The following is a 22,684-nucleotide window of genomic DNA, read 5'->3' on the forward strand; positions in this document are numbered from 1 at the left end:
GATGCAGGGGACACAGGTTCGTGCCCCGGTCCGGGAAGATCCCACATGCCGCGGAACGGCTGGGCCCGTGAGCCATGGCCGCTGAGCCTGCGTGTCCGGAGCCTGTGCTCCGCAATGGGAGAGGCCACAACAGTGAGAGGCCCGCATACCGCAAAAAAAAAAAAAAAAAGAAAATAGCCAGTATGCATTCTACTGCCCCCTCCCTAACTTTCTGCCCTTTTTGATATTATAGAGAAATTAGATAGCACTTGATTAACTTTTATGTTTGCTATTTTTTTTTAATTAACTTTTTCAAGCAAGAGTTGTAGTTCTTGGCGTTTGAAACTCCAGTGATACTAGGTTCTGCCTGGCACATGTCTCATGGTATTTAGGATAAAAGATCCACCACAGAGGATCAAAGGAACCCCCTTTTCATAGACACAAGATGTATAAACACTCATGGGCAGACAATAAAGACATGGCCCATGGGGATGGATCCCTGTTTGGGTAACACTAGAGGCAAAGCTTCTGAGGAAATCCCGGAAGGAAGGGTCTAGCCACCCCATGGCTGTCAGCCGCACAGAGCCTCAACCAGAACCATGATTCCATGCTCAAGGGAAGGCACAGCCTTGGGGACCTGGTGCCCACATCACACTCTGGGAAGTAGGCTGTGGCCTCTCACAAGTTAGTCAAATAGATCTTGTTGAAAGATCTCGTACTGCTCCCTGATTTGAGACTCAATCTGCCTTTGAAGCAACCACAGTGAGACAAGATTCTAAGATTATCTTTGAAGAGCACGGTGTTAGAAGGGACTCGAAGCTTGACATCTCTTTGCCCCTTGCCTTGGAAACCCTGAAAATTTTAAACCGACATGGAAACATAGGGTCTCTTTGCTTTGAAGGGCCTGCACATGCCTTAATTTTACAAAGCATGTCTTCTGTCTCCCCCACCTCAGCACACACATGGTAAGTAGAAACCTTAGGATCAGTTTGAAAGGTGGCAAAGAATATACACGTAAGCCTACGTGAGCTTGAGGTGCTACTGTTTAATTATATTTTCACTTCAGGAAATTGATTATTACTTTATTACTAACAGGGAAAGCATGTAGGTTCAGAATTCCATAGTTGCTGAATTTTTGAATGAGGTGCTCTATCTCACCGATAATGTTTTAAAATTTCATCTGTTAACCCCAATATCAGTTACTGATCTAACTGTTACAAAGGCTTAGCCCTCTTACTCAAGGATCAAAAATTCAAATATCTCCAAATAAATGTGTAGGCTGCCTGGGTCAAAAGCACTGGTGAACAGTAGGTACTGTAGAGACCTGTCTAGGAGCAGCTGCTCCAAGTGATGCCAGGAATGACTTTTAAAGAAAAGCCGTTTTCTGATATGCAGTCTACACACTTTATATGTTGGCAAGTTATTCCATTTTCTTTGTTTTTTTTGTTTTTTGTTTTTTGGGGGGCGGATACGCGGACCTCTCACTGTTCTGGCCTCTCCCTTTGCAGAGCACAGGCTCCGGACGTGCAGGCTCAGCGGCCATGGCTCACGGGCCCAGCCACTCCACAGCATGTGGGATCTTCCCGGACCGGGGCACGAACCCGTGTCCTCTGCATCAGCAGGCAGACTCTCAACCACTGCGCCACCAGGGAAGCCCCATTTTCTTTGTTTTAAAAACACAGTGCAGAGCTTCCCTGGGGGGTTATTTAAAGGATGCTCTAGGGAGAATCACCTGTGGAAGGGAAGGGGCGAGAAGAAGGCAAGACAGAAGGAGGAAACAGCCTCAGATAACCCTATGGAGAGTTCCAAAGCTGAGACGCCCCTTCTCCGTGGTACCAAGTTGGAGTGAGGGGCCAGGCCTTTATGCTTGGACATAAGGGAAAGTCTTAAATCTTCAGCAAGGAGGCTCTTTTGTTTGTTTGTTTGTTTGTTTTTGGCCACAGCACATGGCATGTGGGATCTTAGTTCCCTGACCAGGGATCGAACCTGCGCCTCCTGCATTGGAAGTGTGGAGTCTTAACCACTGGATCATTGGGCGAGTCCCCCAGCAAGAAGGAGGCTCTTTGAATTGAGGACAATTCAAAGGAGCTGTAGGCCATCTTCTGTAATACTTCCAACAGTTGAGGGAATAAATCCTTCATTCCTGAAGGGGGTTCTGGGTAGTGCATCACCGACCACTACTGTCCATCTTCAGACAGAAGATTCCAGGGCATGTGCATAATTTACTTGGTGGGGCTGTGAGAATCAGCCTCAAGAGAAGACTCATCCTCTGAGGTAGAAAAGCCTGTGCCACGCTCACTAAAATGTCATGGGAAGAGGTTTCAAATACAAACTCTATGCCAGCCTGGGCCTGTTTTGCCCTCAGAACCATTCTTTCCCCTTCCCTTGGGTAACGCCCATACACTGCATTTCCCAGCCTCCTGAATCACCTGGCTCCTGGCTGTGCTTAACCAATAGGAGACCCTGGCTGGAGCCTGGAGGGTGGAAGGGAAAGGGCAGGGTATTTCTCCCCACCTTCTCTGTCTTGGTAGGTGCTATGGAGTGGCCATTTCTCCTCCACAGTGTCCATTTCCAAGAGAAGGGCCCACCATGGATCCAGCTCCCGCTGAAGGTCCCTTCCCCTAAGCACTGGTCGGCAGTACTGCCCTCCTATGTCCCACCAGCCTCAGGATGGCAGAAGCTTCCTGCTCTTGCTGATCTCTGGGCTGCCTCTGTATCTTCTGCTTAACGTCTTAACGACTCTCCCATCACATGTGTAACCAGTTCCCTGAATTCACTCCCCTCTGTTCCACGTTATCAGGATGGTTTCTGTTTTCCTGCTTGGATCCCAACAGCAAACCCCAAATCAAAAGTCTCAGGGGCCACTGTTCCAAATCTCGGGTGATAATTCCTGATCTAACTTCTTCTTCATGGACAATTCTACATACCGGTGCGGGGTGAACAGTTACAAGTTCCCAGTGCCTAGAGTACTTATAAGTTAAGTATTTACTTGACAGTAGCTATGATTCCCCAGAGAAATGCCTACAGATAAGTGGGCCGCTATTGAGCAATGATTCTTTATTTCATTCAATAATCTAGGACCCCCTCCGCCAGTAAAAGGATTTCTCACCTACTACATCTACCGTGATACCTCAATTTCTACTACATGGAACAATTTTGCCCAAATGTAAAACAAAATTGGTTTACCTTAAAAATCTCACCATGTACCCTGCTGAACGGCTGAAACACTGCTTTACAAACTGAAATGATTTCAAAGATGAGAGCTAAAATTTTTTAACCTCCCCAAATTCCCAAAAATTCAACATAAAAAGAAGGCTTTTTTTTTATAAAGGATCATCAACGCTAAGATACTCAGTGTGGCTAAATTCTTTATGCTTCGTAAAGATATCATCTCTAGGTATGTGTTAAAATCATTTTACCTTGGAGACTTCATAAGATTTGGTTCCAGTCAAACACAATTATTCCAGGATGTATTTCAGAGTGACTCCAAATTCCCATTGGTAGCTAGGACCACTTCTGCAGTTCCAAAAAATTATCTTAGCTTGGAAGACCTATTTTAAAAAACAAAAAAGACAGGAATCCATTAGCATTTTAATGCTGAAATGATGCAGATTTCCAGTAGCAAAATAGTGGCTTTTTTACAATGCCGCCTGCATTTTCAGACAAGCGGTAGACAGCCAAACACATCCACATTCGTAAAGTGTCCTAACAGACGGAGCGGAGGGGAGGAAGATACAGAATTCTACACTTATTAACTAGCCACATATTAGTTAACATAATATAGTTTTAAAGTAGAAGTTCCCTCCAGAGCAAAGGCATCCCCAAGTTGACAGACGGTCTAAACCATGCAAAATTTCACTCTCATTTCATTAACCATGGGATGAAAATGAAATTGGAGGTAATCCAATCCCAAGAGTTCTACAACTTGCCCAAGTTCACAGAGCAGTGGAAAAGCCAGCATGAAGATCTGAGTTCCTATGTTTTTGTGATATAAACCTGATGATGCTAAACAATTTGCAAGACACACTACCATGCATAAAATAACCAACAAGGACCTACTGTATAGCACAGAGAACTATACTCAATATTCTGTAATAACCTGTAAGGGAAAAGAATCTAAAAAAGAATATATATATACAAATATATATATAGATATATAACTGAATCGCTTTGCTATATACCTGAAACTCACATGATACTGTAAATCAACTATACTTCAATTAAAAAAAACAATTTGCAAGGATGCTTTTTGAAAAATGTTGATGGGAGGCAGAAGGCAAAAATCTTTCCAACATAAAACACCATACCAAAATACAGAAAAACTTGTTAATACCATAATTGACACTCAACACCGTCCTCTAATGCACAGACCTAAAAGGACTTTTCTACTCAGTGAAAACATTTTTCAGGAAAGACTCAGATGACTCCAAACCAAAAGACATCGCAAGAAAAAGGAAAAAAAAAACAAACAAAAAAACCCCAAGAAACTACCCATTTTTAATGTTGCTAAATTAAATACGTCTCCCCCAGGGGTGGAGATCAGAGAGAAATAATGATGGGCAACAATAAATATTTAAGTTGCAAATATGACATAAAAATTATCTTTGCAACACAGTCTAATTACTGTTGAATCGTGTGGAACCCATTACAAATCCACCACCAAGCACAACTGAGATTCTTCTCTTCTTTGGATGCCCCTTTACAGATGTTTGTCTAGAGACCACTTCAGGTGATAGACTTGAGATCCACCCATTCGGGGCTACAGGAGAGACAGGGGAGGCCTTGAGTCATCAGCGCTACGAGAGGGAAGTGGCTTTGAATAACTGTATAAATATAAGGTATTCGGAAAAAAAAAAAAAAAAAACCACTGGAAAACAGTCATCTCCCAGATCCTCCAACTTTATTAAGTATGTTTGTCCTGATGTCCACCCAAGGGCACAATGTGACCTTCTGTTATCAGAAAGAAGTGCACAGCATAATTTATCAGAACCCATCCTAATGAACTCCCCACATACTGGAAACCAAAATGACCTTTCCTAGCTAATATTTATCTTTTTTTCTTCACACAAAGGGAACCACTGGGGATTCTTTTTTCAATTCATTAAAAAAAAAATGTATCCATCTGTGAAAAGAAATGTGATCCAATAGTTCGTATGCCAGACAAAAAGCCGAGTTTAATTTTAGGCTGAGCAGTAACTCATTCAGTCAGATTTTCCCAGAGTGTACCCTAGGCACTTGCTTAAAAGGATGAATGCTTTCTTGTCACCTCCAAACTTTAGTACATTCAAGACCATCAGTTATTTTGTGCATTACGCCAAAAGCATTTACTTCCGGTCACTCTACTTCCCTCTCCATTGTTTCACATCAATAGCACAGTCCTTTCTATCATTTGCTTTAAAAGTCATTCATTTATCTATTATATATTGAATGGATAACTAACAAGGTCCTACTGTATAGCATAGAGAAGTACATTCAATATCCTGTGATAAGCCATAATGGAAAAGAATATAAAAAAGAATGTATATATACATATATATACATAAACATATATATATGTATAACTGAATCCCTTTGCTGTACAGCAGAAATTAACACAACATTGTAAATCAACTATACTTCGATAAAAAATAAAATATTCAAACTAAAAAATAAAGTAATTCATTTTTAAAGAGACTAGGTGTTTATAACGACGAAAGGCATTGCCTATATCTAGGCTACAAATAAATTTTAATGTGTCTGGTCATTGTCAGAATGAAAAGAACTCAGCATTTAGATGCTAGGTTACATTTTTCATCTTTCACCTTACATGTTGGTCTTATGTGGAGACAGTCACTCTTTTACAGCAAAAGAGCAGGATGCCTGTTTATGTTTCCTGGTACCAAGAAATTTTGAGTTCCCCAGACAGAGGAGACCATTCTTCAGATGTTTATTTCTGTTGTACACAAGAAAGAATTCTGCCTGCACTTGATTTCTTTTCAAGGAAATAGCAAGGCTCTAACTCTTGATCTACCTGCCTTCACTATTAGTAGAGTGAATTCCCTAAAAGGATTATTTTGCGAAAATATAGTTATTTACTTGTTGCAAATAAGCATCCTCAGAATACCTCTTATGCGAGTTTCACTACACCCACCTCCCTCCACGCATGTCAATCTATGCAGCACGACGTTCTCCTCATCTTTTCATTCCAAAAATCTACACTGGTGAAATATCACCGTTCCTTTTAAAACCATAAGACACAACGACCTTAAACCTGGACCTAATCGTGAGACTAACTCAGATTTGAGGGACATTCTGGAATGTAATTGCTCTCTATTCTTAAAAAGTTTCCAGGATACGAAAGACAAAAAAACTTTGAGGAATGGTTAAAATTAAAGACATGATACAGGGCAACTAAATGAAATTGTGACCCTGTGTTGGATCTTAGATCAGGAAAAATATATACACATAGTCATTCTCAGAATGAACTGCGTGTACACACACATATACACACACATACACACACACATACACACATATGTTTACACACATATAGCTATAAAGGACATTACTGGGACAATTAAAAATTTCTAAATATAGCCTATAGATTAAATTCCAGTGTTGTATCAACATTAAATTTCTTGATTTTGATCATTGTATTACAGTTAAGAGAGAGAATGTCCTTTAGAGAACAGACTTATGATTGCTACGGAGGAGGAAGTTAGGGAAAGGATGGATTGGGAGGTTGGGATCAGCAGATGCAAACTATTATACACAGAATGGCTAAACAACAAGGTCCTACTGTATAACACAGAGAACTATATTCAATATCCTATGATAAACCGTAATGGAAAAGAATATTAAAAAAAGAATGTGTATATATGTGTAACTGAACCATTTAGCTGTACAGAAATTAACAGACATTGTAAATCAACTATATTTCAATAAAATAATAAAATAAAGACAAAGAAAAAAAGGAGAGGGAATGTCCTTATTATTAAAAATACACCCTGAAATATTTAAGAATAATGGGGCAAATGTCTCCAACTTATTTTCAAATGATTCTGAAGGAAAAAAATAGACATGAAAAAGGGAAGAGGAAAGGAAGGAAGGAAGGGAAGAGTGAATGAACACAAAACAAAATGCAAGCAATTGGTGACTCAGGGTAAAGGGTTATATGGGAGTTCTTTGTACTCTTCTTTTGACTTTTCCTTAAGTCAGAAATTATATCAGAATAAGACAATAAATATTCACTAAAAGACTTCAGTTTATCACATATACTAAAATGATTTAGAACTTATTACCAATCTTAAACAATAAGGAGAGTTGACAGTTGAAATCTTCTGGCTAATTCAGTTCTCTGAATACTCACCCAAGGCCCCGGCGGAAGTTTGTTTTTTTTTAAAAAGCACTTCTGGGGCTTCCCTGGTGGCGCAGTGGTTGAGAGTCCGCCGCCGATGCGGAGGACACGGGTTTGTGCCCTGGTCCGGGAGGATCCCACGTGCCGCGGAGCGGCTGCGCCCGTGAGCCATGGCCGCTGAGCCTGCGCGTCCGGAGCCCGTGCTCCGCAACTGGAGAGGCCACAGCAGTGAGAGGCCCGCGTACCACAAAAAAAAAAAAACAAAAAACAAAAAAAGCACTTCTGGGGCTTCTCTGGTGGCGCAGTAGTTGAGAGTCCGCCTGCCGATGCAGGGGACACGGGTTCGTGCCCCGGTCCGGGAGGATCCCACGTGCCGCGGAGCGGCTGCGCCCGTGAGCCATGGCCGCTGAGCCTGCGCGTCCGTCCGGAGCCCGTGCTCCGCAGCGGGAGAGGCCGCAACAGTAAGAGGTCCGCGTACCGCAAAAAAAAAAACCAAATAAATAAAGCACTTCTGGGGTGGGGCTAATGGCAGACTCTGGGAGGGCCCACGCCAAGGAGTACTTCCCAGAACTTCTGCTGCCAGTGTCCTTGTTCTCAAGGCGAGACACAGCCGCCCCCCGCCTCTACAGGAGACCCTCCAACACTTGCAGTGATAAACAGCACACAGCAACGGACTGCTTTCAACGTCCGAGCTACTAGACTTGACCTCCCCACCAGCTTTAGGATGACAACACCGAAACCCCACCAGGTGGGAGAAGTTAACTGCATGCTGCCCAGGAGCACGGACACCCCAGACCGGCTGGAACCAGAAGGTTGATGAGGCTGACGCCCACTCACCTCCCCACCAGCCAATCAGAACAATGTCCACAAGCTGATCACGCCCTCTTTGAACCATTACTATAAAAGTCCTCGCTGCCCGCTCCAGGTCGGGACACACAGTTTTGAGGGCATTAGCCCACTGTGGCCCCCTTTGCCTGGCAAAGCAATAAAGTTATTCCTTTCTACTTCACCCAAAATAAATAAATAAATAAATAAATAAAAATAAATAGAAAGCACTTACATAGTGCCTACTATGGGCCAGGCACTTAACATAATAACTCACTTAAAAGTAGGATTTGTTTCTACCCTGCTATGCAGATGAGGGGAGTGAGGCACAGAGACGACAAGGGACTTGCCCGAGGTCACTCAGCTAGCAAGTGGCTAAGCAAGGATGCAAATTCAAGCCATCAGGCACCAAGGTACCTACTGTTTCAATGCTTGTAAAAATATTTTCAAAAAGCATCTGTCCTTTTTCATGCTTTAGTAAACAGACTGAAAATAAATCTATCTTTCTTCAGGAATTCAAGACATTGATCATCAACCTAAAAATAAAAATTCTGTCTGTGGACCCACATGTGTAGACAAGTGGGCTGAATTAGCTACCAGACCCTGGCTTGGAGCATAAGCTATTTTATATTAACCCCCAAACAATTTCGGCCTCATCTCTGAGAGGCTGGTGAACAACAGTGATTCTGATTTGCTGCAGATTTATTAAAGGCTTATGTCATTTTCCAAATTAAGACCAAACATACAAGAATCCTAAAGACCTTGAGCACTTAAGCTGCCATTTTTCAAACAGATGGAAAACAACCACACCTCAGATCAGAACTCCTCGAAGACGCTTCAGCAAAAATATAGCAGAGCCACAACATAAGGCTAAATGACTTCTGTCGATTTCTATAGGAATTCAGCATCGAAACAAAACAAAATGGGTTTTTCTCAGCGCATCCACTCAGACTCATTTCCTGATAAACTCCAATTCAGAAGCATTTTTGCAACAATATAGCAAGGCAGGTTCTGGCTTAATAACAAAACAGACAGTCCTCCAGCTACCAATCAGCACTGCCCTTTCCTGCCTGCCCACTCACCTAGGAGGTTTCCAAGCACTGTCTTGCGTCACCTGCGGAGTGGGGAATGTTTGAGTAACTATTTCCAGACTCACCATCAGTTCAGGTGACCTCCCGGAGTGGGATCTACTGGGATGATCTGGTAACTGTGGTTCTCAGCCACTCAGGTATCAGGGCGCAAGTAAGGAATAATTCTTCCAGCTAATGATGTAAGAGGTGATACCCTTAAGAGTTTAGACATCGCTGTAAATCATTTTTCCACACTAATTTCAAATCGGTCAAGACGGAAGATGATAAAAGCGAGGAGTGTTTCATAAATTAGCAACCTGGGCTTGGGGAGTAAAAGCAGGGTTTTATGAGTGGAAAAGGGTTAAAAGGATGGTCCCCCAACTGAGGTCTTGTCTGATAACCATTGGAAATTTTGAAACAGAAGTTGCCTCCTTGAAATAATTCATCATTTCTCCAGACAGAGAGGAGGAAAGATGCTTCCATTTCTAGTTGCTTAAATAACACAACCACATTGCATTGTCTTCTGGAAATTTTCAAACAGCTTTTCCACAAAAGTATGCAAAGCAAGTGTAACCTCTCTCTTGACAAATTTATGCTGGAACCAGACAAGTATTAATGAGCGGCTGATATCTAAGAGGGTGCTGATGAAAAGCACATGTACTTGCTAGGTTATCAATGCTTTTGTGAATGTATTTCAAGCACTGATACATGGCTGATGCCTCAGCTGAGCTATCACTTACAACTGTCACATGATGCGTGGGATTACTTTGTAATTTAGAGCATGTGCAGTGTCTTACGTTCAAGTGGACATGTTTTGCTGCCAGAATGTGGTATATACATGTCATAAGTTGCTTTTTTTAATGCTAACTTAAAAAACATCAATGAAGAATTTACTCTTTCACTTTACAATATGCCAAAGCATGTTCTAAGTGAGCCATTAAAGACAATAACTGTGTCTGTTAAACGTTAAAGAATTTTACAAAATTTTATAAATGGCGCTTTAATTTCAAGTGTTGCCAATACCATCGCATTTAAATTAGGTGGTAGAGGTCTTCAAAAGGGCCCTTCTGGTCAGAGATGATTCGAATATATTAAATAGACATGCTGTGATCTCCTAAAGTTCACATTCTGTCACTTTAAGAACTGAAAAATTCCTTACAAACCCGCAGTATCTTTATTTCCATGCAGTGACATGTTCCTTTCCAATGGAAGTGTGGGCAAAAAATGCATTTTGTTAATGAATAAAAATTCTAGCCTACAAGTGACCATGAAATGTACGAAAGCAATCATCGCTAAGTGATGATGGTTCAGCGACAGCCATTATCAGTCACAAAACAGAGAAAACAGACCTGAGAGTGACATAAAATAAAATGCACTCAACAAATTCAGGGACACTCAGCATGATCCCATAGCTCGTTGTCCAAGTGAAACTGCCCAGGTCTGGGGCTGAACAAATGTGAGTGGTAATGGCAATTTAGCCATAAATCTCTCAAGGCCCAATTATCCTTATGGCTAAGGGGTTCTTTCTTTTAATTAGACCAGCTTTTAATTGGAAAATTTCCTCTCCTTTCTCAACTTTCAAAGAATCAAAACAGTGTCCCAGGATTTTATTTAGCATGACAAATAACCAACATCATATTTCGAAGGCTACCCGCAAGTAGCCAAGCACTCGAACTTTTATTTAAAAAAATTTTATGTGATAGGATCTCACTAGCTTCTACGTAGTCTTATAAAAATACAGTAAGTTGTACGTAAGTATCAGTAACAGAATTCCTATGACGTGAATAGTTACCTTGCTGTGGTGGAGGTTGTATGTTCATTTACAAACAGAATGTAAAGCTCTGGAGGGGAGGGTTTACGTCTTATTTCTCTTCTACCCTATCCCTAACATGATGCCCTGCACATCATGGGTGTTAAATACATTTCGTTGAATAAATGAATAAATGTAAGTCTCTAGTTTTACTCCCAAACGAATGGTCATTTCACTTCTATGCTTCCCTAATTCCTCACCTGTAAACTAATATAGTTCAACTACATGATCACCAAAGTGCCTTCCAGCTGTAACAAGCCTCACAGAACATTTTAGGAAAAATACGGTAAGATGCAGCTATTGATAATTTACAGCTCGTGGACATATATACACAGTAAATTCAACTGCAACAGGATTACACAGCAAGACAATGCCCATCGCAGGGAATACTGGTCATTTTAATCCATTAGTGGGATAAATGCTTCTTAAAAGCTTAACCTAAACCATTATTAAATTTCCAAATGTAGTCATCTTTTGTTTGACAACAGTGCCCTCCTGTGGCCAAAAAAGGAAGTCTTCTGCCGGTGCTAACATAATCTGATTTACATGTTTTTATTATAAGTATATTTTAATTTTGTTAGTAAAGTCACATTTATAAACAGAATGAAAACTATACTTAAATAAGCATAAGATACTTATAGTTTAAATAACAATTTCACACTAAATGGCATCACAAAAAAAGTTAAGTCAAAATATAGTAAAAAGCTTCTAAATGAAATGGTAATTATTTATATGGAAAACTACACAAAATAAGCACAAGCACGACGGGATTCAGTATTTATTGGTTCTCCCAGTTACTTCTACAACACAAATCCATGATACAATCTGTGAAAGCTCCCCAAGATACCTAAAGATGCTCTAAACACAGCCTATACATACAAAAGCATACTGAGTTCTGGCTTTATACCAAGACATGCTGAGAGAAATCAAGAATAAGACTAATTCCTGTCTATCTAAAAATGACAAACTAATTGGAAAAGACATACATGGGGCAACGAAGAGAGTAGGTCATTAATATTTGCCATTGTCTTTTGGAATAATAAAAATAAAGACTTCAACAATGTTGAGAAGAGTAAGATTGGTGAGGACTGCTGCAATCCAGGAAAACTTCCTGGAGGAGGCAACAACACAGAGGAGAGTAAAGAGGTGTTCAGGAATTTTAAATTTTTTGTTTGGTTGGTTGGTTGGTTGGTTCTTGTTGAGGAGAAAAGATCTGCCTATGTGTGTGAGTTTGTTTTGCTTTGTTCTGATTTGACCTGGTGGATAAGGTGAAAGGGCCACTAAAGGAAACCACACAGAGAAAGGGGGAAGGGAGGGGAGGTAGGTAAGGCACGCTGACCATATGTGGAAGTCATACAGAACAGGTGAGCAGTCTTCCATATTCTACCCCACGCTCAACGGGTCACCTCTGCATGATTCCTTCAACACGTATTTTTTGATCAGCTCTTTTGCACCAAGCCCTGTGTGGGTGCTGGGCACAGAAGGTGGTGGTAAGGTCCTGGGTACCCCAGAGCTTGCATTGCACCATGGGAAGACAGACAAACAAATAAATGGGTGTGAATAAGATAACTGTGGGTTGAGATAAGTGTGACAGAGAAGAAAAAGTGAATAGTGTGACAGACAGAGAGATCAGCTCGGTGCTTTGTGACCACCTAGAGGGGTGGGATAGGGAAGGTGGGAGGGAGGGAGACGCAAGAGGGAAGAGATATGGGAACATAGGTATAACTGATTCACTTTGTTATAAAGCAGAAACTGACACACCATTGTAAAGCAATTATACTCTAATAAAGATGCTTTAAAAAAAAGAACCTTCCTGCCAACGCAGGGGACACGGGTTTGATCCCTGGTCCAGGAAGATCCCACATTCTGCGGAGCAACTAAGCCCGTGCGCAATAAAAAAAAATAAAAATAAAACAGTGTGACAGAAACGGTCTGGGTTTGGAGGAAGAGAGGCTGCACGGATGGGGTGTTCTGGGAAGGAACCTCTCTGAGAAGGTGACTCTTGACATAATGACGGATAATACGATGTGACTTCCGGGGGAATAGGGTCCCAGATAGAGAAACAGCGTGGCCCTGTAGGAGCCTAATGCCAAAACAAGCTGGATGTGGTCAAGTGCAGAGAGGCAGTCAGAGGGGCTCGAGGAAAGTGAGTTATGCAAGAGAGGCAGGGGGGTGATGTCGGGGGGGTTCTGAGAGCAGATCACGCAGGAGTTTGCAGACCACAGTGTTGGGATTTGGTTCCAAATGTGATGTGAGAGTTGTAAGCAGGAGAGAAATAGGAGATGGTTTAGGTTTGCACAAGAGCCCTCCAGCTGCTGGGTGGAGACGGCCCTCTGGGGAGAAAGAGTAGAAAATGAGAGACTACTGCAGTCGTCCAAGCAACGGATGGCGATGGCTTGAAGCAGGATGGCGACAAAAGAAACCAAGAAAAATTGATGTGGGGAGTTCCCTGGCTGTCCAGTGGTTAGGACTCAGCGTTTTCACTGCCAGGGCCTGTGTTTGATCCCTGGTTGGGGAATTAAGATCCCGCAACTGCGTGGGGCAGCGAAAAAAAAAAATCGATGTTCCTATGCCTAAAACAGAGCCTAGCATACAACAGGTTTTAATAAATATTTGTGAATGAATGGGTGAGTGCTTAAATGAGCAAGGGAACAAACTCCCATTTTGCAATCTCCAATTTGTCCCTCATTAATTCTCTCTAGGGCTGGAGTCTGTCTGACATGTAAGTTCAACAAAATTACTGCCTTATCTAGGCCCTCAAGAAAAGAAAAACCTGCAAAACATTTTATCGTCTGCTTGCTTGGGTCAGACTAAGGTCTCAGCCCAGAAGTACGAGAGAATGAATCTGGCCAGATGTCTGGAGAGCACAGCACTAAGGAAGTCAGGCCTCTTTAGCAAGAGATCTTTTAATGTACACCACTGGGTATCCTAGACCCTCCACCTGGAGTCAAATTACTGAACTAACTTGCAAGGTTCAAGTGTCAGGTACTGGTACCAAGAATACTAGTTTCTATCTTATGGAACTGTAAATCTTATACTCAATTGTTTTTTACTCTTCACTTTGGCAGCTAGGAAGCTCAGAGCCAAACTTAGAGTCCACCTTCAATAAGTGAAGGGGACCTTTTGCCAAGGATATCATATAATAACCTTTTGCTTAGTTGTCCTTATTTTCTCTTTATCTCCAATTTCATAAAATATTTTTAAAAGTTTTCTCAAGTCTGCTTTGATGGGAACATGTACACACACATGAATATGTAAACAAGACACCGTATACCTTAAAAGGCCCAACTTGTCCTGTCTCTTCATCCTCTTCCCTTTTTTCTACCCATTCTACTTGCCAGACCAAAACTCGAAACTCCCACCTTGACATGGTTACCTCAGGGAAAAGCATTACTTCCAAATTATAAAATGAAAAACATTATCTAGACTACACAGCCCAGAAACTAACGAGCGATGAATCACTTTGGGATTCATCGATGGATTTCTCGGTAGACTGCGGGATGTGAATGAATGGCACAAAGGACTCGGTAATGTTTGGTTTAAGGTGAGTAAGAATGTGAGGAACAAGCTCTAATGCCTGCAGTACAGGGAAGTGAGCACAGTCAGGGGACGCAGAGGAAGACAAGGGGAAAACAGGATGGGATGGAAAGGGACCCGAGGACACACATTTTAAAAAGCTCAGTCCCGGCCAGCGGCGATTCATAACCAATCACTCCCTCTGATATTAAGATCACATTATATATAATCTAAGAATCCAGAAAAGTGTTCACGGGACACAGAAAACACTAGAAAGCCATATCTGACTGTTCTGTACCTTAGTTTAGAGAAGAGAATCAAGGAATCTTGATAATAATCTAGCAGCTGGATACTCTGAGCCAAGCATGAGATCAGACACCATCACTTCTCATCTCATGAGAACAACCCACAGGACAGTTTTACTTTATTTTGTTTTCAATCTCTAACATGGGAGAATATAAGTAATTCCACGTACCCAGGAGCACAAAACAAGTAAGTAGTTAGTGGACCCAGGATTGCAAACTAGGCTGGGATATTCCCCACGCTGGGAGGAAAAGGGAGGGTAAAAAAGGAAAAAGTCTGGGAAAACCAGAGAGCGGGCTGGAGGTGTAAAGTAGTCAGCCGAGGCTGTTTCAAGACTGGAATGTGCACAGTAGAGAAAATCCAACTCAGAACGTCTCCCAGTTCAAAAATGGAGTTGTTGAAAAAGATGGAGTCCCCCAAACAACTGGTCATATTTGAGGAAGGAATACGTCACATAATTTCAGTCACATATCCACTTTTTCTGATGTAAACATTGCAAAATAAATGAAATGCCTATCAAACATTTCCAATGAAAATTTACCATCTGAGTTAAGATGCGCCCTAAGTATTAAAAAAACACATAGGATCATAAAGACTTAGAACCAAAAGAGAACTCCCTCATTAAAGTTTTAATATTGTTTTTATAAAGTTTTAATATTGTTTTTATAAAGTTTCAATAATTTAAAGTTTTAAAATTAATACTGTCATTACTTGTTGAAATGACAGTATTATAGATATAGCGGATTAAAAAAATACATTATGAAAGTTAAAACAAAACTCAGGCTTACGGGTATCACCACAAGTTGTTATCTATAGACAACAGTACACTCTGGATTATTTGTTTCTTCATTTGGGAAAATCTCTTGGCTTTCACAGCAGTTGTCTTCAATTCCTCCCATGGTTTGACATCACTGACTCATATAAAGGTCTATGAGGCCACTCCTCTTATTCAGGCTCTAAAGAAGACACAGCTCACATTTATAATGCAATACAGTCAGAACCTGAGTTCTAGGAAATTTCTACGTCTCGTTCACAGTTCCACACAAGAGTTCACTAATCACACTTCATTCAGGCATCAGGGAAACATTCTGGCAGCAAGTACGCCCATATAATGAAATATTAGGTCATGATCCTATAATTCCAGTACACAAGAGATGCACCACACTTTAGGCTTTCGTTTCTTTTTTTTAAGTTTTTTTTTTTAATTTTTATTTATTTATTTATTTTAGTTTTGCCTGCATTGGGTCTTCGCTGCTGCGCGCAGGCTTTCTCTAGTTGCAGCGAGCGGGGTCTACTCTTCGTTGCGGTGCACGGGCTTCTCATTGCAGTGGCTTCTCTTGTGGCAGAGCACCGGCTCTAGGTGTGCGGGCTTCAGAAGTTGTGGCATGTGGGCTCAGTAGTTGTGGCACACAGGCTTAGCTGCTCCGTGGCATGTGGGATCTTCCCGGACCAGGGCTCGAACCCGTGTCCCCTGCATTGGTAGGTGGATTCTTAACCACTGCTCCACCAGGGAAGCCCTAGGAGACTTTTTTTTTTTTTTTTTTTTTTTTTGCGGTACGCGCGCCTCTCACTGTTGTGGCCTCTCCCGTTGTGGAGCACAAGCTCCGGACGCGCAGGCTCAGCGGCCATGGCTCACGGGCCCAACCGCTCCGCGGCATGTGGGATCTTCCCGGACCGGGGCACGAACCCGTGTCCCCTGCATCAGCAGGTGGACTCTCAACCACTGCGCCATCAGGGAAGCCCCCTAGGAGAGTTTTAAAGCACAAAAACACAGGAGGCCAGCAAGAATGACCTCTCTTTCCAGGGACCAGTTTATACCTTCCAGGTAACAAATGCACTCTTCATCCCCAGAAGGGAGAAATGCATGTGAAAACAAAGATTATCATAATCTGCTGTGTAACATAAAAATGTACAAAATGCAGATTTATCTTTGTGACCTATAGGACCTTCACCTTTTAATTAAAATGAGAGTCCCCTGAAAACCCATCAATTATAGTCAATGCCAAAGTATTTTTGGTAACTGGGGCCAGGGGAGCAGAAACAATAAAATTCTCACATGAACCAAGTGAAGTTTCCTCTTCTAGAATTTAGAATGGAGCCTGAGAGACAGCAAATCATTCTGGAATAAGCTGCTGAAGGAGGGAGATACACATTTGGGGGTTGTGGGGTGGCCATCCTTCTCTTATCACATGCGGGGGGGAACAAAGAAAGCCTGTCTTCACAGAGACAAGATCAGCACAGATGTGCCAAGAGCAGAAACGACCCAGAAAAGCGTGATCATGATCCTGAAGATCGTTCTATTTTTAGCCTTTCCTTGGCCCGCTTTTATTCCTTCCCTTGGATTCCACAGAATGGCTACAACTTTTCAAAAAATAATAACATTTTTGTTTGGCCTCGCTAGAGTGAATTTATAATTGTCCCATTTCCTAGATAGGGAAACTGAGCCCTCAGGAATTATCTTCCCCAGGTGGCAAAGCTAATCAGTTGTAGAGCTGGGCTTTCCACCCAAGCTTTCTAACACAAGAGCCACTCTTGTCTGCACTGTCCAACTGGTAGCTACTAGTTACATGTGGTCATTGAAATTTAAATGAACTTAAATAAAGTCAAATTTACAATTGAGTTCATCGGTGGTCCTAGTCCCAGTTCAAGTGCTCAGCGTCTCCATGCGGTCACTTCTGTTGTCGTGAACAGCACAGCTACAGAACATCTCCACCACTGCAGAAAGTTTGATGAGGTGGCGCTGGATCCCTGAAGGAACAAACCTCTTCGTTTGTAAAATCTGAAACGAACTGCAAAGGCTCACTTCAGCCACTCTGCCAAATGCAGTGGGACCCACTGGAACCTGGATATATGTCTCACCATCCCAAAGCGTGGGCTGTTGTCTGCACTGCTTCATAGCCTTTCAGTGGACAAATCATTGAACCTCTCTGTACCTCAAGTTCTTCATCTCGAATATGGATATTAAAATAGCTACTAGGGTTACTGTGGGATTCAAATGAGGTATGGTACAGGGAAGGGCTCCGTGGACTGCACCTGTACTAATAGGAGTTGTTCTAATGAATAAAGCAGCACCTTACGACCACTTCCAGAGCCCGTATTAATGCCTGGCTCTGCTCTAAGAGTTTTCTAGGCATTAACTCTCTTCATCTTCTCTACGTGCTTGGAGGTATTTGCTATCATTATCCCCATTCACAGAGGAGGAAATTTGGAGGCATGGAAGTGATGGGATTTACCCAGGGTCAGCTACCAAGTACCAAGTGGCAGAGCTGGGATCTGAGCCCAGGTTCCAGAGGCTGCCTTCTCAACTACTGGGTACACTGCCTTTCCAATATCTAAAAATGGGCATTCACCCCTCCCTCCCTTTTACCCCACCACCATTTTTTCCAGCTGATACCTATATAGTTCACTTTGTGTATGTGCACTCCAGTTATAATCTTGTCTCTTCTAATATTTTTCCCTCATGCATAGATATAGATTTTGTATATGGGTATGAGAAGCTTACTAAGGACACAAAAACACTTGATGTCAAAACCAAAAGCAGGCTTGTTCACTCTACGACATTCTGCAGAGTAGTAATCAGCAAACAGATCCTGCCTGAGAAAACCTGACAAACCAAGTTAGTAAAATCACTCTCCAAAGTATTTTCAATCTACTAAGTAATTTCAGACACCATTGGTTCTCCCAATCAATGGCAATTTCCATTATAGATGAAAGGAACCAAAAAAAAAAAAAAAAAAAGGCAGAGACAGGAATCCTGATAGATAACAAGCCAGCATCATCACTCTCATTATTAATGTTCACCTGACCTGTAACAACAGCATGCAGTGCTCAGCGATGCTTTCCTTCAACCAACATTTGCCAAGTATCTCTCGTGAGGCAGATGCTGCAGCAAAAGGCCACCACTCACCTAGCAAACAAGAGCTTCGGCACAAGCCTGAAAGCATCTGCCAATCCTGAGAAGAGGGCTTCTGAATTTGGAGTCCTTGGATAGAATTCAGGGGGTTCATGAACTGGGATGAGGGGGAAAAAATGACATCTTCATTTTCACTAACTCCTATTTGAAACATCATTCCCTTCAACTATAAATGTCAGCAACAAACCAGAGGGGCAGTTAGCAGTTCCTAGGACTTGACCACAAACAGAAACCACAGGTATTTTCAAGTCACGTGACAGTCTGTTGCAGATACCTCAAAACATGTGCCCATCACAACCTCGTAATTAGAGAGTTAATGGATCTGCCTGTAAGTCGTGTTGTTTAATGCATCCATGCAGAAGCATGCGTGTCCTGTATCACGAACAATGTTAACGTTTTGATGACCACACTTCTGTAGACTTGGCTTCTTTTGTAATCCTACAAACTTTGTTTTATGTGTTTCACAACATTATTTTGAGACAGGATCCACTGGCTTCACCGAGCCTCCCAGGGAACCCATGGCAAAGAAGAGGTTAAAGGATCTACATCCTAGGAGATTGCAAAACCCTATCTTCGATGTGCAATACCACAGCTGCCTTCTCCCTTTTCCCCCAACACCCACCCTACATAAGCTGAAACTTTCACCCATCAATTCTGCCGGTACTGACACAGAAGTTTGAAAGAAAACTGACGGATGATGTAATGACTTCTGTGCAGGGCATAAATCAGTCACAAAAGTACCAGATAGGGCTTCCCTGGTGGCGCAGTGCTTGAGAGTCCGCCTGCCGATGCAGGCGACACAGGTTCGTGCCCCGGTCCGGGAAGATCCCACATGCCGCGGAGTGGCTGGGCCCGTGAGCCATGGCCGCTGAGCCTGTGCGTCCGGAGCCTGTGCTCCGCAACGGGAGAGGCCACAGCAGTGAGAGGCCCGCGTATCGCTAAAAAAAAAAAAAAAAAAAAAAAAAAGTACCAGATAACAGTTGCAGAATGACTTGGAGAAGGTTTTTAAAAAAACCAATTTGCCCTGTATAGCAAGCACCATCATTTCAAGTACTTCTTGCAACCACTATCTGTAATGTATTCCAACTTGCAAGTGTAGAAGTGGCCTCATTATCTCCACAGAGGTCCTTCAGCAAGTCTATTTCAAAGCAAGCACCTCTGAAAGTTGGCCCACCATCTAAAAGCCAGTGCTATAAATAGGCATGGGAAAGCAACAGCAAGCTGGATCCCATGACTGTGCCTTCAAGAAACTAGGAGAGGGCTTCCCTGGTGGCGCAGTGGTTGAGAGTCCGCCTGCCGATGCAGGGGACACGGGTTCGTGCCCCGGTCCGGGAAGATCCCACATACCGCGGAGTGGCTGGGCCCGTGAGCCATGGCCGCTGAGCCTGTGCGTCCGGAGCCTGTGCTCCGCAACGGAAGAGGCCACAACAGTGAGAGGCCCGCGTACCGCAAAAAAAAAAAAGAAAGAAAGAAACTAGGAGAGCTGGGGGCCGGTGGATTGCTCAGTGAACAGCTGTAAGAAAAAGATGACGAGGTTTTTAGATCTTTGGAATAACAGGTCTCAGAAGTCCAAGAGACCCTTGTCACCCTGAAAGACGTAAAACACATAAGCGGCAAACGTTCATAAAGACATTCATAAAAGGTTTCCCAATTTATACTGTAAATGTCTATGCAGGCTGTGACAAAGGACAGGCAATGACAAAGTGAAATTATCCGTGTGAATGGGGTCTTAGGGTGGGTTCTCCCCAAAGCAGAGCCTGAGACAAGGATGATAAGAGCATGTGAATGAGGTTGCTGATGTGAGTAATGGCAGCTGGATTCCCCTAGGCCCTCCCAAGACGCGTAGAGAATCATCCGCCTAAAGACACGAGGTGGAGGCATTGACACATCAGGTTTCCATCAGAGGCATTAACTCCCCGATTCTTCTGCACTGCCTCTGCTTATACGCCACTGCAACAGAGAAGGCCCCGTGACAAAGGTGGAAAGACGATTGGCGAATACTAGGGACAGAACATGAGCTGCTCATCCTATCTGGTACCTCATGTCCTCAGCTCCCCACAGAGCCACCTCTGAACCTGTTCAGGACGGTCCTTTGAAGCTGTGGGGAGCTGAGGCCTTGGACACGAGGTACCAGAGCTACGTGCTACCCACAGCAAAGGTGGAATGTAGCTTTTTTTCCCTAGAGTAGCCTTCCCTGTGTTAACTTTTTTCTTTGCGTTTTCTTGAGATATAATTGACAGACAACACCATATACGTTTAGCGTTTACAGCATAATGATTTGACTTACATGCATCACGAAATGATGCCCACGATAAGTTTAGTGAACATGTATCATCTCATAGAGATACAACATTAAAGAAAGAAAAAATGGATACATTTTCTTGCGATGGAAACTGTTAAAACTTACTCTCTTAACTTTCATATAAAATGTACAGCAGTGTTAATTATATTTATCGTATATATGTACATATATGTACATTACATCCCTAGTACTCATTTATCTTTTAACTGGAAGTTTGTACCTTTTGACCGCCTTCCTCCAATTCCCCCTCCTCCCTAATACCTGCCTCTGGTAGCTACAAATCTGACCTCTTTCACCGCAGTAAGTCTAGTCACAATATGTCCCCAAAGATATTACACAGTTATTGACTGTACTCCCCGTGCTGTACATTTCCTACCATTTCCTACATTTACTTTGTAACTGAAAGTTTGTACCTCTTAATCTCCCTCACCAATGTCCGCATGGAATTTTAAAATTCATTCACTCGCCAAATATCTGTGAGCCTCAACTATGCGCTAGGCACTGCCTCTAAGTGCTAGGACATGGCAGGGACGGGACAGATGAGGTCTGTGTCCTCATACACCTTGTATTCCGAGAGCACCTATCTGAAAAATGAGTATTCCAGATACTGACAGAAAGAAATGATAAGGGAAAGAAGGATGAGGAAAGGAGAGAGGGCAGAGAGGATAACTTAGCAAGGAAATGCCATTTTGATTTGGAGCCTGAAAGATAAGGAATCAGCCCTGGGACATGCAAAGCAAGAACACAGCACAAGCAAAGACCCTGAGGTGCAAAGAAGCCAGTTAGAGCACCAGTCAGTGCAATTTCCCACAGGGTGGGTGAGGGGAGCATTTCATCATGAGTTCTCCTCTGTCAGAGAGCAAGCACTGTGGAAATCTGTTTTCAGATGGTAACGAGCTCTAGACAATACACAGGGTCCTCTCTTTAGGCAGACCTCCAACCAAACTGAAGTGTTTCTTTTCTTTTTTCCTTTTTATTTTTTTTCTCACCACATTTTCACCCACGGATCACTGAACTTGGAGTTTCACAGTGTTAACCATGCTTGAACCAAAGGGAAAATCCCCAACTGCCTGTAGTCCCAGGGCATTTGGGAAAGAAGAGAACAAAAGGAAATCATAAAGTACTTTCACATCTGAGGAAGAGACGAGAAGGAGCAAATGGGGATCGGGACCCGTGGACCAAAATAACGTTCCGTGTACACAGCTGGCCAGGTAAGGAAGCAGGATGTGGGCTTGAGGCATCTCAAAGGATCGAGTGTCCTTCCTCAAAGTGGCCAAGCCAACTCTGCATCTCCATTCCTTTCTCACATCCTGAGTGATGATACATTGACTGGCATTAACAGAAAATCAGGTATTGATTTCCCGTGTCCCTCTCTGGGCATTAGAATTGAAGATCTTGCCACAGCACTGCCCTTTAATTTCCATTATTCGGGGCCTTTTAGCCTTGAGAAACTCGGTAGGCAAATCCTAACTGCTGCCATTAGAGAGCTTTTATTTAGCATTAACTATGTGCCAGATACGATGCTGAAAACGTGTTCCATACATTAACTCCTGTGAGTCTCCACAACAGCTTTCTGAGGTTGGGACCTCCTCAGAAGAAATCCAAACTCAGCAAAGTTCATCACTGGACC

The 22,684-nt window shown here is 42.6% G+C and overlaps 1 protein-coding gene across 2 annotated transcripts in view; it reads right to left on the reverse strand.

Moving 5' to 3' along the window:
• Positions 1-22,684, reverse strand: part of TAFA4 (TAFA chemokine like family member 4) — a 174,838-nt gene that overhangs the window by 128,818 nt on the left and 23,336 nt on the right. Inside the window, exons 1-2 of one of the 2 annotated variants that reach the window (XM_079935046.1) lie at positions 7,328-7,408; positions 3,399-3,530 (exon numbers count right to left, since the gene is read on the reverse strand). In XM_079935046.1, the coding sequence (XP_079791172.1) occupies positions 3,399-3,412 (14 nt within the window). In that variant the 5' untranslated portion in view covers positions 3,413-3,530; positions 7,328-7,408. Of the gene's footprint in view, positions 1-3,398; positions 3,531-7,327; positions 7,409-22,684 lie in introns of those variants that run through there. The other variant, XM_079935047.1, reaches the window with a different exon arrangement.

Source organism: Stenella coeruleoalba, assembly GCF_951394435.1.
Source record: "Stenella coeruleoalba genome assembly, chromosome: 10".
Taxonomy (NCBI): Eukaryota; Metazoa; Chordata; class Mammalia; order Artiodactyla; family Delphinidae; genus Stenella; species Stenella coeruleoalba.